The 22775-nt window shown below is 38.3% G+C and overlaps 1 protein-coding gene across 1 annotated transcript in view; it reads left to right on the top strand.

The window, feature by feature from the left end:
• The window catches only part of COL5A2 (collagen type V alpha 2 chain), a 100113-nt gene that overhangs the window by 37743 nt on the left and 39595 nt on the right, over positions 1-22775 (top strand). The window contains exons 2-11 of the mRNA XM_072342159.1: positions 11310-11534; positions 13362-13375; positions 13952-13984; positions 14798-14830; positions 15440-15493; positions 18729-18839; positions 20145-20222; positions 21793-21837; positions 22004-22057; positions 22658-22711. Of these exons, the coding sequence (XP_072198260.1) occupies positions 11310-11534; positions 13362-13375; positions 13952-13984; positions 14798-14830; positions 15440-15493; positions 18729-18839; positions 20145-20222; positions 21793-21837; positions 22004-22057; positions 22658-22711 (701 nt within the window). The remainder of the gene's footprint in view (positions 1-11309; positions 11535-13361; positions 13376-13951; positions 13985-14797; positions 14831-15439; positions 15494-18728; positions 18840-20144; positions 20223-21792; positions 21838-22003; positions 22058-22657; positions 22712-22775) is intronic.

Below are 22775 nucleotides of genomic sequence, written 5' to 3'. Positions count from 1 at the left end.
ATTTGTTGTATTAGTGTTTTAGTGCTTTCCTACAACAATCTAGATCTTAAAGTCAGAAAGATTACCATGGTGAAAAGGTGATGCAGGAGTGAAGTGGTAAAAGAGAGTAATGGGAAAGGAACGCTCACCCATCTGCAAGTATCTAGGCTCTTGGGGGGGAAGACTCCATAAGGGGGGAATCTCCAACCAGAGATCATTTCTTAGTGGCAGTCAGCCCTTAAACGGGGTCTGGGAGAGGTGCAGCCAGGCTCTACCTGCTCTGGTTTCACAACTGAACTGCTTTTACCTGGTCTCCCAGGGCCGACAGGGTCCCTTCCACAGGTGCTCAATCAGTGGTTCAGCCAGTGACTCAACAGTTCCTATATAGTAGAAAATGTTCTGTTTGGTTCTGCTTGTCCAGCTCTGATATTCTATCTCAAAGATTTTCTCATACCTGATCTTTATGGAAATGAATTGTGTTCTCCTTACTTCTTACTGACAATTCTTTTTAGATCCTGAAGGAATGAAATTGATTGTTGCTCCAGTGTCTTTAGAAAGTTGAATTACTGCAGGAGTATAATTTCTTCTTGGGCTTGAGAGGCACTGAAATCATTGTCTCTGTTCTGACATGTGTGCAAGTGACTTTAAACTGCATTTGAAACTAAGCTCCTGCTTTATGATGTTCATGCTTGATGCTGCACTGAAAGCAGCTAGGATGTCCTGAGGGCTGCTAAAGCTTGTTCCATGTCATCTTGAAACCAGAAGTTGCTGACTGAGCTGTCTGGTGTGTGGTAATGGTAGTGGTAGCAGAAAAGCAAGGTTTTGTTGCTGGTATTTCTGTAGGCTTTCATGGTCTTTTCTATTTTCAGAGGCCAAGAGTTTCAGCAAATGAATAGCTTTACTGTACAAACAACATGTTAAGAGTATGGCCTTCCAGGGCTACCTTCCTATTCTACTCCACCCAAACACTGGGTGGTTTTCTGTTCTGTTCAAAATGCTGAGCCTGTTGGAATGTGTTTTTAATTATGGAATTGAATTTTTTTTTACTGATCACAAAAGTTTATTTTTAGCTAAGAAAGGGGGTAGTATTAGTCAGAAGGGGATGCATTTAGGGATTGTGTGAACCCACTTTGCAAACCACGATGTTTAAGAGGTTTGTGGGAAAGGCAGTGTGATGATAGGTTTCTGTGGAACTTTGATGTGTATAGCTTTAAAGAATGAGTATATTTATGCAGTAACAACTGTGTTTCTCTTAGATGAAGTAAGATGACATCTATACCCATTTTTGTCTTGCTTCAAAAGAGATAAATGTGACAGTGTAAGAAAGGCAAGGTAGTTCTTTTACAACACCGAGTATTATTTGGTCAGTTTGACTTTCAGTGTTATTGCATATGTGAAGCTAGAACAGTGGAATGAGCTTGGAAGAATTGAGTAGTTGGAACACAAATGAGGTAGGCATACAGTTAGGCAGCTGCTTCATGAATCTTCCTGTCGCTGTTGAGTTGGTGCAGTCTGCCTTGGGTAATGTGATAACTCACTTGGTGAACAAAGAGAAAGCAGTGTAATTCATCCTGTATGTAACCAGGTCTTTTGTGAGGAACAGAACAAGTTTTACTACATTTGTGTCCCATCTTTTTCTTTGCTGTTTGCTGTCAGTTTTTATTGTGGTATTTAGTCCTCGTGGGCTCGTGCTGTGATGTATGGTAGTCACATAGGCTAACTTCATTGATAGTGTCAGAACAGGTGGTAGCTTACTTCCCTGCTTCACCAGAGAGGTTAAGGCATTTAGACTGTATATAGTATTTTTTTCTTTAACGCATGCTTTGCAGAACAGGCATGATTATTATTGGATTAAATTGTAAGCTTTATCCTTTTAATTAGGTATTTTAGAACATTGATGAAGAAGTGGGTAGTGTTCCGTAGGCAAACTATTTCTAAGAAATTTATGGTAAAGCAGGAGTTAGGCAAGAAAAGATTAGAGGGTGTTTTTTAAAGTTAGTGTGCAATAATAATAATAGTATAACAATGGTCATAATCAGAGGAGCTACTGAGACATTTAAGATGATATGCTGGATCCTCTTTGTTTCACTTGTCAGAGAGCAGTACAGCATATTCTTTAATATGTACATAATTATGTACATATTAAACATACATATTATACATATATATACATATATACATATTATTCTGGAATGCATGAACTAATAAACTAATTCTTTACTAAGAATAGTCTGAAAAATCTTAGACGTACAGATGCAATTACTTAGCTCAGTTTTTGAAATGTGTTTTTTAATTGTTTGACAAAAGGCGAAAATAGAAAGTAATGCAGGACACCTGTACAGCCTTGATGTTTTTAGAAGCAGTGCTTCAGGATCTGACATAGCCTGGTCTTGGTCCACATGCCTTGTCACTTGGGTGGTTGGTTTCTGTCTGGCTGGACAGACAGGATGGCTACTTGGGAGTTAGTCTTACTGCAGGAGTCCTAGTGTTACGTGAGTGGAAGCTGTTTTAATGATACTAGCACAGGAGGCAGCTGAGAGCATTTTCTTCACAGCCAAAATACTTTGTTTTACTAAAGCACAGCAGTCTCAAGAATGGTCTTTGGAAAGACCAAAATGTAGGAATTGCAGATTCCAGAATAGTGTGCCCAAGTATACAGTAGAAAAAATATTACATTTTACGTTGTAAAGTTTTCCTGTTTTAGCCTTGGGTTTCAATACATTAGCAAGTCTTGATAAAGTTTGCTTCAGTTGTACAAGGGACAGGTTGGCCAGGTTTCTCACGATTGGGGCCCCATTGCTTCCAGAATGAAGCTAAAGCATTCAGTCTTGCAGTCTTAACTCCATTGTACTTTCAGAAATGATGCTTATGTTGCCAAAATTGTGAATTTTCAGCAGTGCTGAGCCCTGGCTCTCCTCTGCTTCCCCAGGCTGAAACTATTTCAGCATGTTCTCTCTGTAAGAATCTGCTGTTTCTGTGGGACCAGCCTATCCTCATGTAAATGAAAGGGACAACACTTAAAAATTCATGCCAGAGTCAAGAATGTGTTCAAACACTTGGCTTAGAAAACTAAATCCTCTCTGGTTCCTCAGTCCTCTTTTGAAAAAATGAAGTTTAGTAACCTGCTGTGGTAAGTGCACTAATAGGTTTGATTTCCCTGAGCCAGGAAGTAAACAGTGGGATGGGTGGAGCAGAGCTGAACTGGATTTGGGATGATGACTTTGAATGACAAAGCCATCCATGCTGGCATGGATGCCAGCAGAGACCAGGCACCCTGTGTTTTCAGCTGATTTGCTCCAAGTGCTGAAACCTGCTGTAGTTGCTGTAGTGTTTTCTCAGCCATGCCTTGAATGCCTACCCATTATTATCTATGCTTGGCCTTAGACATTTGGAAGTGTTTCTTTTTTTGTTTTGTTTTGTTTTTTTTGTTTTGTTTTTTTCCCCCACTTTTTGCCTGATGCTTGATTGATGTATTTTGAGACTGTTAAGGTAAGTGCTGCTGGCAGATCAGGCTTTTCACCCTGTTCCTCTCCAGGCTCTGAAGAACTCAATCAGCCATTCTACCCCTGAACCGAAGTAAAAACAGAAATACTAAGTAAAAAATCTTGCTCTTATTTATGGTATGATTTCAGTGAGTTAGTTAAACTTAGTGCTTCCTAAGTGCAAGGATCCAAGGCTGTGGAGTTACCAACAGAAAATGACCAACCTGAAACATCTTTACAGTTCACTGCCCTGTCGATAGCGTATGAAGGGGGTGTTTAGAAGGGGTGAGTCTTGTTCATTAATTAAGTCAGTAACAATGAAGTCAATATGCAGAAACATCATCAGATGGTCTTTGTGAATTGAGCAGTATAATAAACAGTGGATAACACTGTAGGACCGGCAAGAGAAATCCTTTTTAGTGGAAAAGCTCCCAGTATATTCTGCCTTTATATCCAGCATGTGTTGGACCTTGTAAGAAAAACTTTGTTCTTGACTGTTGTTGTGGAAATTAACTTATTTCCATGAAAGATGAGCAAAACTTGAGTTCTCAGCAATTGAGACATGAATATAGGAACCAGTGAGTTGCTGGAAATATAGACTAACATGCTAAATATGCCATAGTATTGTTTCCAAACAGTTAATGAAAATTAGGGAATTGGATGTTTACAGTGTCAAGTGAGAATTCATTCAGAGGAGTCTAACCATATCCAAACCACGATTTTCCCTCTTTAGTTAGAATCATAGAATCACCAAGGTTGGAAAAGACCTAGAAGATCATCCAGTCCAACTGTTCATCTATTACCAATAACTCCCACTAAACCACGTCCCTCAACACAATATCCAATCGCTCCTTGAACACCCCCAGGGTTGGTGACTCCACCACCTCCCTGGGCAGTCCATTCCAGTGCCTGACCACCTTTTTTGGTAAGTAATGTTTTCTAATGTCCAGCCTGAATCTCCCTTGCTGCAGCTTGCAACCATTCCCTCTAGTCCTATTGCTAATGTGGTGAGAGAAGAGGCTGACCCCCAGCTCACTACAACCTCCCTTCAGGAAGTTATCGAGAGCGATAAAGTCTCACTTGAGCCTTCTCTTTTCCAGGCTGAGCATTCCCAGCTCCTTCAGCTTCTCCCCCTACGGCCTGTGCTCCAGACCCCTCACCAGCTTTGTGGCCCTCCTTAGAACACGTTTTATGGCCTCGATGTCTTTCTTGGAGTGAAGGACCCAAAACTGGACACAGTACTTGGGATGCAGCCTTACCACTGCTGAGTACAGGGGTTCAATCACCTCTCTGCTCCTGCTGGCAACACTGTTTCTGATGCAAGCCAGGATGCCCTTGGTTTTCTTGGCCACCTGGGCTTATGTTCAGCCGAGCATCAATCAATACCCCCTGGTCCATTTTCTCTACGCAGTCTTTCAGCCACTCTGCCCCAAGCCTGTAGCATCACCTGGGGTTGTTGTAAGCCAAAGTGCAGGATGCTGCATTTGGTGTTGAAGAGCCTTATTCAGAGAATAGTCTCATTTTGAAACAAGGCACAAGGGCTTTGTCTCCTTGCCTAGGTGGTTGGCTAAACAATCAGATTGAAAGCTCACTGGGAACTAAGACCACTGAACTACTTTTAATGTAGAGAATGCTTTTAAAAATCTTCATTTCATGCAAATTATCTTTTAAGGATTTCAGGATAGAACTGATGCAACTAATCAAAAAGGCATGCTCAGCATTCCTGACAAACGCTTCTTATGAAGCCTGGTTTCTCAAATAAGTAATGAATTTATTATGAACTCCTTTTAGAAGGGGACCTCAGTTGTGCTCCAACATGGGCCTGCCTTCTCTTCCCAGTTGTGCAGTAACAAAACTTATGGGAGTGCAGTAATTCGGTGACCCTGTTTCTCAGAGTCTCTGTCAAACATGGTGGAAATCAGCCTCTGGAATCAGATATGTGTGGGGACACACAAGCCTAATTTACCTAGGAAAGCATGGGAAAAATACAGAATAAAATGTTTGTCTGGACCTTCAGATAGCGTAAAACAATAAAGAGCTTGGACTTGGATGAAGTCGTTTTAGACCAGTGTGCCTTTGTTAGTAGTTTTTTAGGCGTTCTGATAACAAGTCAGTCCCTTAAGCTGTAATCATGATGGATTTGTGTGGTTCCTAACTTAACTCTCTTGGCTGTGCAAAGGGACTTAAACTGCATTTTAAGCTATGAGAGAGCATTCATCTTCTGTAATACTTGTGAATTAACAGTGTGTTAAAGGCCTTGTTAGTGATGAGCATTTCCAAGACAATGCTGTTATTTGCATTTAAGTGCATCTTTGTACTGTAGCTATTATGTCTAGTTCACTGAGGTGCATGATGCATCCTGAATGGAAGAGGCTGAATGCAAATTTGATTTGATGGTGCCAAGTGAGTCTTTCATATAAAGTGAATTTTGAATCAGTTCACTTTTTTATTGCTAAAGGATTCTAGGCTTATCCTTATGTCTGTTACTGGAGGTTAGATTTTCTAATTGTGTTGATTGTGAAGAAGAATCTTTTCTGTGCATGAAGGCAAAGCAAGTTTTATTTTCATCAGTACTCCTGAAAAGTATGAGAGTTTTCAAAATCATTGACATTCGTGTTAAATTTTGTGTGATAACTTAGATAATGCTATTTATTACTGCTCAGAAAAAAAATGTTTTCCAAAGGTTAAATCTCTACGTATAGTGCAATTCCTATAGGAGTAAATGACGTTTTTTTTTTTTTTTTTTTTTTCCCACTAATTTAATGAGAACTGGACCAAGTCCTGCGTTTATGTCCCAACAGTCTGGCAATCAAGTATTATTAACACCAAGCTCCTCTTGTCCATCTCTTGGCAGTCTGAACACATACCCAACAGTACAACTGCAGAATGGTTTTTAGCACGTATTGCCTTTCACTTCAATTTTCTTCTGCACCTCTGCTTGTGAGTCATACAATTTGATTCTTGTAGTTCATAACTTGAAACTCTGCTGTTCTTATTCTTCAGCTTTCTTCCAGTTTTATATATATATGTATACATATTTAAATTTACATGCTATATGTATTTTACTGTAGTCTTACATTTCCATATACTTTTCATAGACTAGAATCAGGAAGAACAAATGAGAAGCTACTTGCAGAAGTTATTTTGTCTCCAGGCCTTTTTCTTAAATAATCCTACCTTTTTTATTCCACACTTTTTAAGTTAAGTAACATAAAAACGCTGGATTTTGTTTAGAGTATGCATCAAGAAGTTCGTCTTGGCGGAAGAAAGAGTATAACTGACAGACTGTTTAAAAGACCGGCCATCACCTGCTCTGGTTTTTATTAAACTACGTTCTGTACTGCTTGTAGGTCTATCAGACTTTAGCTCCTTTAATTTTGATTACTTGAACTAGTAGAAGTGTAATGAAATGGAGCTGCTTTTCCTTACTGTTTTGTAAATCAGACGAAGTTGTTAATGTCTGTGGGGAAAACTGTCTATCTGCAAGCTTTGGAAGACATATTTCCTGGCTTCTCTTCATATTTGTAATATTACATTGTTTAATAAGCATGGATTACATTGTTTAATAAGCATGGATAGCTAACATGTGAGTGCAGTGTGAGGCTTTGGGGGCTTTTCTGCAAGGAAAATTATTATCTTTGGAAGACACTTTTAGAAAGCTGCGTGGACTAGTTTTCTTCTTCATCTTTCAACTGTTCTTGAGTAATTTTTTGATGTAGACACTTTATATTTTCTTTTTCCCCTCCATTTTCTCATTTCTAGGTGTGATTTTCCTTTTGTCCATCTGGGTTCCACGCTAAGGCCTTACATTGCTTGTTCATATGCAAGTCTTGAACCGGAAATCAATGAAAGCAGTGAGGCAACGAGAATAATTCTTAATACTAAACCATGATGTGTTCTTCCCCACTTTTTCTCTTATTTCTCTTTCTTCCTTCTCCTTCTGCCTTGGAAGAGCAGTCTGGTATCTACATTCTGCTAACTGACCGTGTGTGCAGAAAGCCCGGTGTCAGTAAGCATCTCGGATCTCTGGGTTAACTTCCACAATGGTTCATGCCTGGTAAGTAGTTTAAAAAAGGTTAGTGCTGTCCTTGGCTTGTTGAAGAAGGGAACTGCTCCAGAGAAAAATCAGCTTGAAAGGAAACGATGCTCAGCATGGAGTGCCAAAAGCAGGGTGTGGCTTGTCCGCTTTGGCTGGGCGCAAACTAATTCTGGATTTACTGATGGTGAATGATGGGCTTTGACAGCCATCTAGTGGCTGTGATGTTTGTTTCCCAGTAATTAGCACAATTTCAGTGTTGTGACAGAGCTGGTCCTGCGTTATGATAGTGTGTGATGTGATTTTTACCTCAAAACTTTTGACGATTGGTGTCTGAAAAGAAGACTTGGTGTATCAGCTGTAGCTCACTTTGATTTCTGGTTGAATGGTTTTTTCTTGCACAATTCATTTTCCAGAATGTTAGTATATAATAAGGCAAAAAAAATCACTTTGTATTCATGGTGGCTTTCACTGACATCAGTTTTCAAAAGGGTCCTTCATGTAAGCATATGAATGAAAGCCTTGAAATATTTCACAGGGTACTTTTTCTTGCATCTTACCTTTTATATCTGCAGATGCTGTGAGACTCATTTTCCCTAGCTGAAATCAACTGATGACACCGTTGATTCTCCAGTCAGATCCAATAGTAATAATAGTTTTATGTCCTGTTGGTTGAAAGGAATTGGTTAATGGGCCATCATCACATTTTGCAATGTTAACAGTTCCAAAGCTGCTTCTGTAGTCATTCAGCACCTTCTGTTAACAGCTGCTAAGGTACAAAGAACGTGTGAAGAAAACAGTGCCTTGGTCTCTATAATTTAAAAAAACAAAAAAACCCCAACCAAACAAAACAACAACAACAAAAAATAAAAAAATAAATAACTGTTGATTTCCACGCCAAGAAATAAACAGAGTAGTAAAATTTCCTCTGCTGCCTTCCCTGGTGTGGGTATTGACATGCCTATGGTTCAGATCTGCTACTAAAGTAGCAAAATGTGCTTGTAATGAGTTAGAATTGTATTAGCGGCTCTTCACGTTACCGTTAGTGTGGCCCTGTCGCAGCATAAAAATAAAGCTAGAATCAGCTAACACAATCAGAAGTTTTAACATTAAGAACGTGCTTAATGTTTCCTTTTAAGTTAAAAGCATATATTCAATCTGACAGTAAATTAGACCTCTCAGTATCTTTCCAGAAGTCGGGGTGTGTTCCTTTTGCCTCCCTTTGTACATCTCTCTGAGCCAGTTAGCAGGACTCCATCAGAAGCAGTCCTCTTCTGGCTCAGCTCCTATTTGCCAAAGCATTTGTTGCTATGTGGTTTATTTGAAGTTATGACAGAATGCTGACTTTGGGCTCGTTAACTCAGAAGTTTCTTTTATGCGAACTGTTGCTCTTGAACAGCACAGTGAGTTCTCCTGGTGCTACGTTAAGGAAGACGGAGACCATATGCCAGACATCTGGGGGCAAAAAGGCTAAAGATGTCAGACAGCTTGTTATGTCATGCACACAAGGGAGAAGTGAGACGAGTGCTTTCCAAAACGCATTCTGCACTTTGGAAAATGATTCTCACAGTGTCATAAATGGACTGTACAGCGCACTTAGTCGATGTCTTTACTTCACACTGAAAACATTTCCGCCTGAGCTTCTGCAGCACCCCTTTGAGCCATTTGGTCAGTTTATGTGATGAGTTGGTCACGGTCAGGAGATGACCTGGTATAAATTTTGATTTCAGTTTCTGTTAGAAAGCCGCAGGAGCTGATGATGGCAGGCAACAGTTAATGACACATCTGCTCCATTTCTCTTGAGCTTCTGACATTGATGGAGTAACTGGACTTGAGCTAAGGCATGAGGCCAAAATCCCCAATCTGTTCCTATTTATTACTTTGTGAATTTCTGTTTACATCTGGTTCAAATTACAGCAGAAAGGCATAGAACAGCAAAGCTGACCTTGTGCTTAGTGCTGTTAGTTTTCTACACAAATAGCAAGTTTTCTTAACAAATAATAATTGTGATCATTGACTACAGGGACGCACCCAATGTATGTATTTATAATCGTCTCTATCTCCCATCATAAGATCAGTTAGAAATTAGAGCTGCTTAGGAAGCTTCGCTTAGCAATTTTAGCCCATTTGTTGCCGTTGTGAGGACATTTTTCTTAGGATGGTTTCCATGGCCAGATGGAGCTCCCACCCAGGGTATGACTAAGCCTTACTGCGGTATCTCAGGGTCAGAAGAGTCCTTCAGAGCACAGAAGCCCACGTGGGAGCTCTGCTGCCTCTGTGGCTCAGAAGGAATCGTGGCACTAGAGTTTTGAGTTGCAGGTTAGTCATCCCCTGCCTAGGGGCAGTCTGGAAACTGTTGATTCTGTTTGCTGGAGCTTGTGTTCCTTCAGAGGATGAAATCTTGTTAGGGCAAAGTAATTATACATTTTTTTTATTTTTTTTTTTCCTGCTGCTTGGGCATTCTTTACCAGATTACACAGCAGAGGTAAACTGTTTTTTGTTTTAAAACTGTATTTTGCTTTTTGGGGGAAATACTGGTAGTTACCTCGGTATCTTTAAAAAAACAACAAAACATCACCAAACCCACAAAAATATACATAGGTATTTGGACAGAGTGTGTACACAGTAGGTAAACAAAGGCATGGACTTGACTTCGGGTAGGACAACATGTGAAGAGGTGGTTACTCCCCACGCTCCCCAACCAGTCTAATAGGGAAAGTTTGGAAAATGTTTAGTTCTCTTGGGACATTAAACAGAAAAGAAAAAGAGAAATCAACCCCAACAAGTTGATCTGTCTTGGTGACAGTGTATTGGTTTGAGAGGAGAGAGTAAAATCTGCACTGACTAGGTTTCTAAACGAAGTTAATGAAAAAGAAATAAAGATGAGTATTAAAACAAGAAAGTTAACTTGTGATGAAAGAAATTAATTAGGTTAAAAAAAAAAAAAAAAGGCGTGGAGCTAATGTGAGAATATGTACATGGGAAATGCAAACAGTCAGTAGCTGTTGCACCTGTAGAAATGGCCACATGGGACATTCTTTCATATATAGTTATTTAAGAGTTGTTTGGTATATAGTTAACATAAACGCATGCTGTCATGATTGTGTGTCAGGATCCTGACAGCGAGCTGGATTATAAGAACTGAGCAAACCCAGTAGTTTGAGGAGTCTCTCTTCATTCAGCTGCTGCTGTGCATACCCTTACAGTGCACACTTTGGTTCCACTGAACCCTGACTGACTGTCTTGTTGGGATGGCCTAATTCTCCGTGAAGGCATTACCTTATCCAAGATCCTTACAAATAAGGTTTCTTCCTTTTCATTGAGCATTCTTTTGTATCTGTTGCACAAATACTGTTTAGTCTGGCTGTGTAAAGTATCTGTAGCAGGGGATGGTAGCACATACAGGTTCTTTTCCACAGAAAATGCCCTGTTGCCCAGTGCACAAGAATTGTTAAGAGCTGACATATGGCAGGAATTTTTGACTGCAAAGTTGTATCCCACTGAGCAAAAAGACATCCAGCAACTCGTAAAGCAGCATTCATTTGAGACCTTGTGATGGATTTGTGTGCTTGCTGATGGCTCTATTTTACTTTCTTTTGACTGAGAAATAACATGGTAAAATTGAGTAGATGCTTAAGTTGACTGATACTGAAAGCTTTGTAATACTGACTTCAGGTATACTGGTGGACTGTGTTTTCATCATGTACGTGGTACTGCTTTTGATCTCCAAATGTGTTCTTTGCTCATCCAGACCTACTTCTCCTTTGATTTCACAGTTGGAAAATGCTATGTATATTCTCTCTCCTTAACAGGAGAAGATGTTGAAGAGGTTGCCTGCACGCAGAATGGCCAGATGTACCTGAACAGGGATATTTGGAAGCCCTCACCATGCCAGATTTGTGTCTGTGACAATGGAGCTATTCTTTGTGATGAAATCCAATGTCAAGACACGTTGGAGTGTGAGAACCCACAGGTGCCCCCAGGAGAGTGCTGTCCAGTGTGTCCCCATACCTCACGTGACTTTGACCCTACCATTGGTAAGCTTGCTACCTAGTTCACTTTTTTTGAAACATGAGCTGGTCAGACTGGTGAAATTTGCTCTGCTATGTGGCTCAAATTGGAGCAGGGCGATTAGTGGTGAGGTTCAAGTTTTCTGAAATCAACCAAAAGAGTAGGAAAATGTGGATACTGGGATTTCTAATAGGACTGCCATGCTGAATATTTAAATCTGAGGACAGCAAATACCAAGAAGCTGGTTTCTGACTTGATTTGCCTCTGAACTGATGCTGAAAATTTGACTGTGATTCTGAGAAACCCAAAAGGCCTTAGAACTAAGAGGCTGATCTGAATTGTATCTTGATGTTTTGAGGATGGTTTTTGATTGTTGTGTTTTTTTTTTTGTTGTTGTTTTTTTTTTGTTTTTTTTTGTTTTGTTTTTTTTTTGTGGTACTGAAAGATTAGCATGTCTATGGGGAAACTGGTAATCACAGCCTGAACCTCTGATTAATCAGCTGAGGCAAATGTCAGTCAGCTTTGGGAGCACAGGTGAGAGTAATTTAGCTGTGCTCCTGGAAGGGGTGGAGCTTGGCTCCAACTCCTCTAGACCTCATTTAAGGGCTGACCACCACTAAGGCAGCATCTCTCTTGGAGATTGCTCCCAGGTGGAGTTTGCCTCAGCATTTCCCAGCAAAGGTGTCCATATCGGTGAGTTTTTCCTTATAAATAACCTTTTTAATATCTGTTATCATCTTTGTATCATTCCACCTTACAGTATGGTAAGATATACAATAAAATAAGCCCATGCTTTGATAAAATGCTTAATTTCAAGCCTCTCCAATAGCTGAAAAACTTTGTGGAACTATAAACAGTCAAATGTGAGCACTATTAAAGTGCTTCCCCAAAATAAAATGATGGACAGACAATTCCCTTACGAGAGACAAGAAAAAAGCACAGTATGAAGTATTCATACTGTTTATGTACCTTTAAGATGACATCTTCTCCAGTTCATTTTTTCTTCTGGAAGAGGCTTGGATTAAAAAATTCTCTCCAAATAGTTTCACAAGAGAAAATCTCTTACCTTGCAATAAGTATTCATTAATGGAGTCTGATGCATTTTTTTAAAATTATTCTATATTTAATAATTAAAGCATTTTTTTTTATGGGAGGCATGATTAATTTTGATTAACTTCGTATAGGATGAAGTAATAATGTGTAGTGTAGACACTTGTAACTGAGCAATAAAGCAAGATGTGTTAAGCATCAATAAACATGGAGCCTCCTGCTGTGTTTTGAGAGGCATTAGGCCAAAGGCGGCAGATAGACACAAAAGATAGGAGAACACCATAGAAACATTGTGTAATTTCCTACTGTAATTCTAGACATTAATAAAATATTTATCAGAAGAATTTTTATGGGTCTGTATGTAGTTATATAGCTTTGTACCCACGCACATGTAATATTGCTAAAACTTAACAAAAGTGTGGAAGATCATCCAGTCAGTTCTATCTTTTGAAAAATGCCAAGTTGTATGTTATGGATTCATCAATATTGTTTATATTCAAGTAAGTAATAAAGCTTTATTCAGCTGCCAGCTCTTTAGCCAGTGCGAAAAGCTTCTAAGACTTTCCCCAGAGGATATTCTGAAGTTTATTTTCATATAATGTGCAATGCTGAAAAAGGCTGAGGATCAGGGGGCATCTGATTCTTCAGACATGGGAGTATACGTATCCTTGGGACCTTCTACAGCTCCTTGTAAATCCAGGATCTGGTGTGGCTTTAGCTATAACGCCTTCACTCAGCTCTTTCTGTCTCTTGAAATAAAAGCATTAATTTATTCTCGTTTCTTCTTTTGTCCTTTTTATTAGGTAGAGGAAGAAAGGTAAGATTTCCTTCTTTATTTTTTTAATATATTATAACTGTTAATGGGTATCTTGCACCTTTTGAGATCACTTCACAAAAATTAGTTATAAACTCTTATTAAAACATGTCTTCTTTCTACTTGTGTTTTTCCTCAGTGGGTAGGAAGTTTGCAATAGAAAACATCCTGGGATACAGGCAAAATCCTAGTCTTAATGTAGACAATGTCCTTGCTGAAAATCCCTGCTGTCTACATCAAAGAAATCCCAGTTTAAGTAATTCGGTTGTCTCATCTCTAATAGTGCTACAAAATGAGTGAAGGGACCATAAGGTTATTAGAAGTTACAGTTGTAGAACTTGCAGCTGCTTGCGGCCTGGTGTGTGATAGAGGTAGCATAACCCCTCTTAAACCAGCCATTCCTGCTCAAATTGTTAGAACATGGAGCAGAAGACCTGTCTTATATTCTGGTGCAAAGCGTTACTGTTTCTTGTCTAGGTGCTCTTTGTGTTGGCTTTAAACTATATGTAATTCAAATGACCCTGAAGTTTTTCTCCTTATTTTAATAATATTATTACTATTATTTTATAATTTTTACAGGGGCAAAAAGGAGAACCTGGGATAGTTCCGCCTGTGAGTCCATTTTCTCTTCATTTATCAGAGCTCTATAGGAGTGTGTATTTCAGTACATCAAGTAGGATTGCTGCTGTCAACGAAATGCAACAAAAACATTTACGCTGACACTGAAAGGAATTGAATGAATTACGCTGACGTGTGAAACTGTAAAAGCCTGTCAGTTGCATTTTAGATGCATTTAGATCTTAGAGTTAGATCTATTGGTGCTTTATTTTTTACTTCAGTTCTGTTTAGCCATTTGCTATATTAGCATTTGGAAAACACATATAAAAATAGATAATTGGTGCTAAAAATTTTCCCTTTGCACCTTTACCGTTATCTTTTTTGAGAATCATAGAACCATTTAGACTGGGAAAGTCCTTTAAGATCATCTAAAGTCTCTCATTAAACCATGTCCCGAAGTGCTACACATATATGTTAAGTGCCTTCAGGGATGATGACAGTTGCTTCCCGGCCTGTTGGATGGAGACAAATTAAAGGACTAGATAAACTTCAACTATCTTATTATCATTTCTTTATTTAATGTTTTTTTTTTCCTTTTTGCAGAAAAATAAAAAAAAATAGTGATGATGCTTCCAAAGACTTTATTCATTTAACTTATAGAAGGTGTACAAAAAGGGATTAGAGAGGTAGTAGAAATTACTTTATTTTCAACAAGCTTTAGAACTTACCTGGTATCTTAATTCTCTCTTTTGCTGTTTATTTTTCAAGAAATAGTTATGTGTAAGTCATGACAAATATAGGCAAATATATATACAAATACACAAATATATATTGTGTGTTAACTTCTATTAATATTACCTTCTTTAGGTTTCAGGAATACGAGGGCGCCCAGGACCTGCAGTGAGTTACCTTCTCTTTGCTGATAGCTTTTTCCACTTTCTCTCATTTCTCTTTTGTGTTGTGAGAACGATAAAAATGAGGAATCTTCTATGTATGTGATGGGATATTGTGTGCAAAGTTGCTGGGTTTTGGGAGGTAATGAGAATATGGAAATTTATACTGTGTCAACCCATGACTTAAGCAATAGATGTGTGCTATTCCACGGACACGCTATTCCATGGACACATTTGTTGCTGAGAAATACTTTTCTAGCGGGAGAAAGGAGGTGCAGTCTGCTCTCCAGCTGTGAATAAGCAGAGAACTTAGTCACCTCAAACCTGGTCATTTCAGTATTGAGAGCTTCCAGCATTCAGAAAATCTGTGCTAAATTAAGCTGTGGAGCACATGAGATATGAAACCATTTTGTAGATCTCTGCATCCTGTTGCTGCTCCTTTCAGGTCAAATGCAATTGAGAAGTGATGCTCAGTGGTCATAATTGTTTTTTTAATGATCACATGGGGAAAAAAAATTCAGAAATCACTGTTCATGCATGGCTTTCCATATTAACAGAGCTTTATAGATCATTAGCTAGTTTAAAAGGCATTTAGTATTTCTAAACTTTCTTTTAGGGACCTCCTGGTTCACAAGGACCACGAGGAGAACGAGGACCTAAGGGAAGACCGGTAAGTTATTATAAAATATTAAAAATTAATTGCTGGACTAACTGCAGTATGTTAGATGGCTTTAAACTTTCTCTGTTTTCCAAGAATTAGTTAATAAACAAAAAATTTTTTTGTCTCTCTATCTCTGTGTTTTGAGATAAATAATTGAAACTAAGCGATAGTTTCAATACTGGCTACTGATTACTGCGGTGTATTAGTGTCAGTGTGGGCTGTGAGGATTGGAGTGTTTCAGAACAGACAAAGCTCAGGAGGTTAGCAGGAGTTAATATTTGACTACGTATGTTGGTATGCTGGTGAATAATATAATTGAGATTGCTCAGTGGAAATAAAGACTTCATGTGGGAATTTCAGACGTCTGCATGTGGAGAACCACAGAAAGGCTAAACTGGAGTGCTGAAAATACCAAAGGTGACATGTTCCTGTTGAAAAGGCTGGGACACAATACAGGAGCTGTTTTAGGCAGGTTTTAGACAGCTCTGTCTTTGCAGTTTCTATGTGGATGTTTTCCTATCCCTCCAGATAGAGTAAGTTGCTACTTGAAGTATTTTGCTTGAATAACAGAGCTGAGGTTTAGGCATAGGCTTGAGACTGACTCCTTTCTGCAGTTCCTCCGGTGAATGTCTGCTGTCCATAGATGGTAATAACACTGCTTCTAAAGATGTGGAATAGCTGCGTTGCCTCTTGAGATAGATGCCAAGCCACTGCTGCTCTCTACATCAGGCAACGTTAAGACCTTTGATGAATGGCTGACACAGTGCATAAAGGAATTCTTGAAGTAATTGTGAAATTTTGTGGTGTGCAGAGGAATCTTGAATGTGTTTGCAGAGATGTCTGACGTGTCTTCCCAGTGTGCAGTTTTATCAATGAGACACTAAATTTCTGATCTTGTGCTGTATATGTCTTTCGTTAACGTTATATGTCAAACGTTAGAAGTACCAAAAGGTTGTGTTTTAAAAAAAACAAACACACACGAAAACACAGAAAGAAAGGTTTGAGTTCCTTTGACATGGGTTATTCATAGTGTTTTGAAGAGAAATCAAGGGATTAGGACCCACTCAGCTTCTTTGGAAGTGTTATGACAAAGACTGTATGTCAGACTGCGGATCTGAGAGCACAGGACAGTGCTTTAGATCTGTAGTGACTGCTAGTGCTGGGTTTTGGATTTGTACTTCTGGGAAATAGGAAGTTAGCTTTCATCTCCTGTTTATAATATGAAAAACTTCTCACACCTTGTTTATTATTTGTTTAAAAGTTCTAATGGAACAGATAGGGTTTTGCAGACACCCTCTATAAAATTGATAGCAAAACCACTAAAGCATGTTCCCAAGCCTTTTGTTTGTTTGGATATATTTTTTTTTAGGTCTTTCTAAGTGGATTCCTACTGACTAGTGAGTAGCAGGAGCTCAATCTTGCAATGCTTCTCTGCATTTTACATTAGCAGGACACTTGCATATACAGTGTATTCAGAACTATGAGCATAGTATTTACTTTCAGTTATTTGTTTCTGTAACGGTGAGAACCACAAAGGCAGCAGTATGCTTGGATTTATAAAATGCCTCTGGGAATGGGAAGTTAGAGACCATGATACAGTTTCATACAAATGAACCTGTGAAGGCAGAAAATATACTTGAGAATGCTTGGAGTATCAATATGTTTTGTTTCAGTATCGTTACAGTAGATAGTAATTGGAGTAGAAATAAAATAGTTTTGAAGTGCTTTGTTGTAAGCTGCGTTTCCTGACCAGCAGCAGCAGTGGGCCAAAATTAATGAATTGTCATTATTCTAAATGAGTGTTTAAACGATGCCACCTTGTGGCCTCTGCTGGATTTTTAAAGCGTTTGGTAATCCTTTCTGACTTGAGCTGAGCTGCCAAAAAGAAACGTTGCTACATGCACATATTAAATAGGTACTATCAATTAATTTTAATCAATATCTTATTTAAGTTCAAGGAGATGTTATTATATACTGCTGGCTAGTTAACAGCTATAAAGAAAGGAATGCTCTTCAAGGGCTTCTGGGGTGGCTGCGGTGTTGCTCTTAGTGAGTAAAAACACGTTTCCTTTTCTAAGCAGGAGCTAAAAAATAGTCATTTTACTGTTACATATCTGTATATGTATACATATACATATATCTGATAAGAAAAATTTTCCACAGATAATTTGTCATGTAGGAGTTTAGACCATAAGGATATATTGAGAATTATGAGAAAGGAATGGCTTATTCAATGGAAGTTTCCAGGAATCTTAATGCCGATACCATTCGAACATAGCTCTTTCTCAAGGGAATGCTTTATCTTCAGTGTATAAATCATATGAGTTCAGACCCTAAATTTCACTGCAGTGTGTTGCAGACTTCAAGGAAACACGGTCCTCATCTTCTGGAAATACAAGACATCTGTCTAATTATGATTGTGTTTATAAAGATGAGTCATTGAGCCAGGCTTCCGAGGTTTTATGTGTAAGGATCCTTAAAGTAGAAGTGCTCATTATATAGCATAGACTTTTCCCCTCAGTGTTTTCCAGCCTTTTTCTTTAATGAAGAAAGCAGCAGTGACAAGCACTTTGAAGTCTGTATTTAGGATTGAGGAATATCTTTACTGCTCTTACCACAATTGATTTTGTTCTACTCAAGTTTTTATTAGCTGCTGCTTTATTTAATTTTGGTTCTGATACAAGATAAGATCACATTCAGGAATCAACAGTTGGATGATAAAAATGGGGGCAGTGGGATAGCCTCCCTGTCTAGTCTGCGAACTGTGGTTTGAGATAACATCAACACCAAGTGACTTGCTCTATATTTTTGGCTGTGTGACTGTGTTGGGAGCTGAGCAACAGTCTGAGCTAAACTGTTCTCAATGTCAGATGGCTGCAGAAATCAGTGGAATTTCCTGAGTTTCTTATGTGTGTGTAGTACTCTGAGCTATCTGTATTTTGGAAATAAATTCTTGATCTTTCTGTACGGTGCACAAAGCCAAATAGTTTTTCAGGAATAGCATACTCTAATATGGAATGATAGGAAGTCTGAATTTCCTGAGTAGTTTTGGGGAGAAATTATTGCAATTTACTGATAACTCATGTTAACTACTGCTTCTGATCTAAGAACAGGTGTTGATGAATGCAGTTTATTTAAATTTTTTTCTCTATTGATTCAGATTTATCCAAGATGAGTGTTAGTTGTTTACAGGGTTTTCCTGGATACCTTTGTATTCTGTTTGCATTGTTTAATTTCTTTCTAGGGTCCTCGGGGTCCTCAAGGGATCGATGGAGAACCTGGTATCCCTGGCCAGCCTGGTGACCCTGGTCCTCCAGGGCATCCTACCCACGCAGGACCAGATGGACTAAGCAGGGTGAGGTTTACGTTTGCTTTAGTGGAAAGTGAAGTGTATGTTGGTTCAGATCCACATCCTACACAGTAATTGTAATTGTTTACTTCAGCAAATGCAGAATGCTGTCCTAACTATTCCTGTCCCCCGCTTGAGAGGGACAATTGAAAGCAGGAATGAGAGATTTGCAAAAAATTGAGATAATTTGAATGTGAAAATACTCTGAAAGGACACTTGTTCAATATATTTTAACAAAGAAAAGTGCGTCTTGTAAGAAAAGACAAGGTTGCCGAATCTAAAGCCCTTAATAGAGTTGCATTAATTCCACTTGACTTAAATGCAAGAGAACAAATCAATAGGTGCAGGGAAACTGACATTCCAAAGTAGTAGTACAGCAGAGAAAAAATAGGGTTGACTATAAATAATAAAATAAGCAATAGGAACAATTAAAATGTGGTTAAGTCTGAAATTGCTGAAATTGGTCAGACCAACACTTTGATGATTAATCAGGAGTTATTTGTGGAAAACAATGCTAACCAGCCCTACATAGGGAAGAAGTAAATCTTGCAGATTAATTTGTCCCTAAATTTTGTGGAAGACTGATAATGACTGAGAATGATGTAGATATCTGAATTTCTGTGGGACATTGTTACACATTAGCATCTATCTGGAAGGTACCTGCTCTGTTTCTCGCTCTATTGTTCCTGCAATATTTTTGGTAACAGTCATTATTCTGCAGTAAGAAGGAATATCACTTAGGTCAACAGCCTGGAAGTTCAGGAAGCTTTTCTTGGCTTAAGCACCTTTCTGAATGGGCCCAAATCTGGCAGATTCAGTAAATCTCTTCAGCATGGAGGAATCTGTTAGAACCACAAAAGGCAGTCTAGTGTAGCTGTTTTTATGATTGCGTATTTCTGTTTGCCTCCAGATAGCTCTCAGCTTGAGGTACAGGAAGTGAAAACCAAGCAGTCTTAAAAGAAATAAAGAAATAATTCAAGTGAGTTTGAAGTGTGATTTAACTTGAGAATGGTGAAAGAAACGTAATTACTTTAATTGGAAGCTTTTTTCTTTTTAGGTCATATTCTCTTTTTTTAATTGAAGTGAGTGTAGAGTCAGAATAGAAAGCAGGTAATGTGATGCATTTGGCTGGCCTTAGATGCCTTAAGGCACTTCAAATAAGTAAAAAGAACATTTTTTTCCATGTTTGGAACAAGAACTTACTCGTAGTGCTGCAAAGCCACTGTTAAGTGGTGAAGATTTATTTGCGTAGAATTTTGCCTTGTGAATCAACATGATTGACAACTAAAATCAACCATCTTATTTTTTCAGCCTTTTGCAGCTCAGATGGCAGGACTGGATGAAAAATCTGGACTTGGTAGTCAGATGGGATTGATGCCTGGTGCAGTGGTAAGACCGGATTAGCCATGTTGTGCATGTACTAAAAACAACAGTTACATCCATCCTCTTCAAATTCGTCTGCCTTTAGTAATTAAATATACAGAGTATTCCAGTACAGCTTTTAGTAGTATCTGAAGACAATGAAAAGATGTTCAAGTGTCTGTCCCTCTATTCAGCTTTTTGTCTTCCTTTTTCTTTCTGAATTGCAACAGCTATTAGGGTATGTGAAAAAGCATTGCATCATTTCCTCATTTATTGAGTCACTGCAGAGAAACTGGAGAATGTGGGGTATGGTACAAAGCTAAGTGGACAAATGTGCAAGTTGGAAGGTTGCTTTTTCATGTTGTACCATTGAAGATACTTGTTCTTGGTAGCAATTTGAGAGGGTATTTCTGAAACCAGCTGTGAGTTTATTTTAAGACAGGTGTTATTTTTCTACATTGAGTCCAGTTTTCCCTCCCTGTTTAGGTATGCCCTTCATTTTTAGCGTAATGGGAACTTACTGGTAACATGGAAATTTTTTAGTTATCTGTGGAAGCCATTACACCACCCTAAGCTGTCTGTTTGGGTTTTTAAATAGTATCTCTTTTTGCTACAGATGTTTATCATGCTGTGATTTCTCGAAGGTATTGCTGACGTTTTTTCCTGTTATTTTTAGCATTCTTTCTTGAGGAAGCAGTCCTGCAGTGACTGCCCTATCCATGAGTTTGCCTACATGCATCATATCCACCCAAGCCAACCACCAGTTAGAACTCAGTTTTAACTCTGTTTGAATGGTTCTCAGTAAAACTCAATAACTGTTATTCAGTGAACCTACTGCTTTTTTTCCTTTTTCTTTTCTAAATTTTGTTTGAAAAAGGGCTTTAATTCAATATAAAATTCCTAAAGAGTAATGAATTGTGTTAAGGAGGAATCTTGTGTCTGTCAGAATGGAAGTTATTGTCTGCTCTGTACTTTTTGTCTTGCTGTAAGTAAAATATTCTTTTCTGAAAGTAGTTCTTATTTTTACTTTATGTTACAGGTTGCCATTAAACATAAGACTGTTTTAAAAATACCATGGAACTTTTTAAGGGCAATTCTATGTTTTCTGTAAGCAACCATTAGGAACTTGTTCTTATTTTGTGTGATACATGAAAATTCATCCTTCCATTACTGCTTGTTCCTGCTCCTGGCCAAGAATAGCAGTGTAAATTCACTTTATCATTGTTTGAATTAGTAAATTAATCTAAATAATCACATTCAAATAAAGGGAAAAACTACTTCTTCCTAACTCTAGTTGTACTCTTAATTTTTTCTAGTGAAGTTATGCACTTGTAGGTTGTATCTACTGATTTCAGACTTAGACATTGCAAGCCCATTGTTTCAGTGGCTAATGAGTTACGCTGCAATGGCTTTTGAGTTTGAATATTTTCATTTGATGTGCTTTATGTGTGTTTCATAACATTAAAGCTTTACAGAGAGTTTGACCCTAGAAATGTGAACTAGGAGGTCATTATCAGGAAATTTAGCTCTCTCTGGAGGATGATGGTTACTTAGGGAAGTATGTTCATCCATGTGTAACATTTTATTATTTTGATAGGGTCCGGTGGGTCCAAGAGGTCCTCAAGGTCTCCAAGGAAAACAAGTAAGTGTTTCATCTTAGTGTCTGCCTTTTGCTCATCTTACTCTTGATGAAGTAGAATCCAAACTGTCCCATATTCTGTTGTTTTCCTCATCCAGAATTTTAGTTTATATTCTTTTATATTTACTTCATAGAATATGTAACTGTACTCATCTCTCATCAATTATAGGGTGGTGCTGGCCCCACAGGCCCTCCTGGTGAACCTGGAGATCCAGGACCTATGGTAAGACTAATTAAATACAAACACTTATACAAAAAATAACAAACAGTTTAGTACACCTTCTTTAGGTATCTTTTTTCATGCTGTCTCAAGCAAAGCTAGGTAGTGAATACTTAAGGAAAGAATTGTGATGTTCAAAGTATGCTTTCATGGATCGGTGTACTTGAATTATTTTGTATATGAAAGATACTATAAACAATCATTGTTTCCTTTGCCATCACAACCAGGGGACGGCTAACCACTAGTAACACCAGAGCTGGTTGGGTAGCACATACAGGAAGATGAAAATATTCGTTTTTTGGAAGTGATATAATGACTCAAAAGTAAAAGTTAGAGACAGACTGGGAACAGTAACTGATTTTTGGTTTTCTTCTTCTTGAAGAATCCATCCTACGTTCTTATACTATACATGCATACATTTTAACTTAATGCAGCTTTATTAGGGGAAGAAAGATTAAAGCACCACAAAATTTAGCAATGGTGCTTAGGCATATAATCATCCTTTTTCTACAACTGTTTTGTTGTGAAACAAGGCGTTCAAGTAGAGAAAATAGCTTTTTTAGTGATTGGTGTGACTTCTCAACAAATCTGTTTATTCCTTAGGGTCCAGTTGGTTCTCGTGGACCAGAAGGGCCTCCAGGCAAACCTGGTGAAGATGTGAGTTTGTTATTGTTCACATTTTGTTTTATTTCTAATGAAATAAATATTGGCTTCTATTAAG

Source organism: Excalfactoria chinensis, chromosome 7 (genome assembly GCF_039878825.1).
Source record: "Excalfactoria chinensis isolate bCotChi1 chromosome 7, bCotChi1.hap2, whole genome shotgun sequence".
In the NCBI taxonomy this organism is placed as follows: Eukaryota; Metazoa; Chordata; class Aves; order Galliformes; family Phasianidae; genus Excalfactoria; species Excalfactoria chinensis.
Note: the sequence above shows the minus strand (reverse complement) of the source record. Positions and strands in the feature narration are given on the sequence as shown.